General features: G+C 58.4%; 1 protein-coding gene across 2 annotated transcripts in view; it reads left to right on the forward strand.

The window, feature by feature from the left end:
* Positions 1 to 409: 409 nt before the first annotated feature.
* Positions 410 to 527, forward strand: part of FBXO21 (F-box protein 21) — a gene marked incomplete in the record, with an annotated part of 48,767 nt that continues 48,649 nt past the window's right edge. For both annotated transcript variants that reach the window (XM_014588981.2, XM_014588982.2), the window contains 1 exon segment: positions 410 to 527. In XM_014588981.2, the coding sequence (XP_014444467.1) occupies positions 443 to 527 (85 nt within the window).

Genomic DNA, 527 nt, shown 5'->3' on the forward strand with positions numbered 1-527 from the left:
TTCAAGCAGATCTGGATTAAAATCTAGGACAAGGAATCCTAAGCAAGTCCCCTCACCTCCCTGCACCTCAGTTTCCCCTTCTGTAACGCGAGGAGAATGATAATTCCTAGAATATGGAGTAAGGGCCAAAGAGCTAATGGACAGGAAGCATGAAAATATACACAATTTTTGTTAATTAAAAAAATAATAAATTCGTTTTTTAAAGTCGATGCTACTACTGTCCCCGACTCCAGGCGTCGTCAGTCTCTGGTTCCAGTAGCACAGCGAAGTTACCACCTCCCATGGCCAGCCCTTCCACCACGCAGCTATGGCCCCAGGGTGAAGGGGTGGGGCCTCTGGTGGGCGGAGCGACCCCTGGGCCCGCCTCCGAGGCGCGTGGGCGGGGCGAAGCGAGGCGCCCCGGCGTGCGCGCGCGCGCGTCGGCCTCAGGTACGCGGACAAGATGGCGGCGGTAGCGGTCGACAGCGCGATGGAGGTGGTGCCGGCGCTGGCTGAGGAGGCCGCGCCCGAGGTGGCGGGCCTCAGCT

This window comes from Tupaia chinensis, unplaced genomic scaffold, assembly GCF_000334495.1.
Source record: "Tupaia chinensis unplaced genomic scaffold, TupChi_1.0 Scaffold000320_1, whole genome shotgun sequence".
NCBI lineage: Eukaryota > Metazoa > Chordata > Mammalia > Scandentia > Tupaiidae > Tupaia > Tupaia belangeri.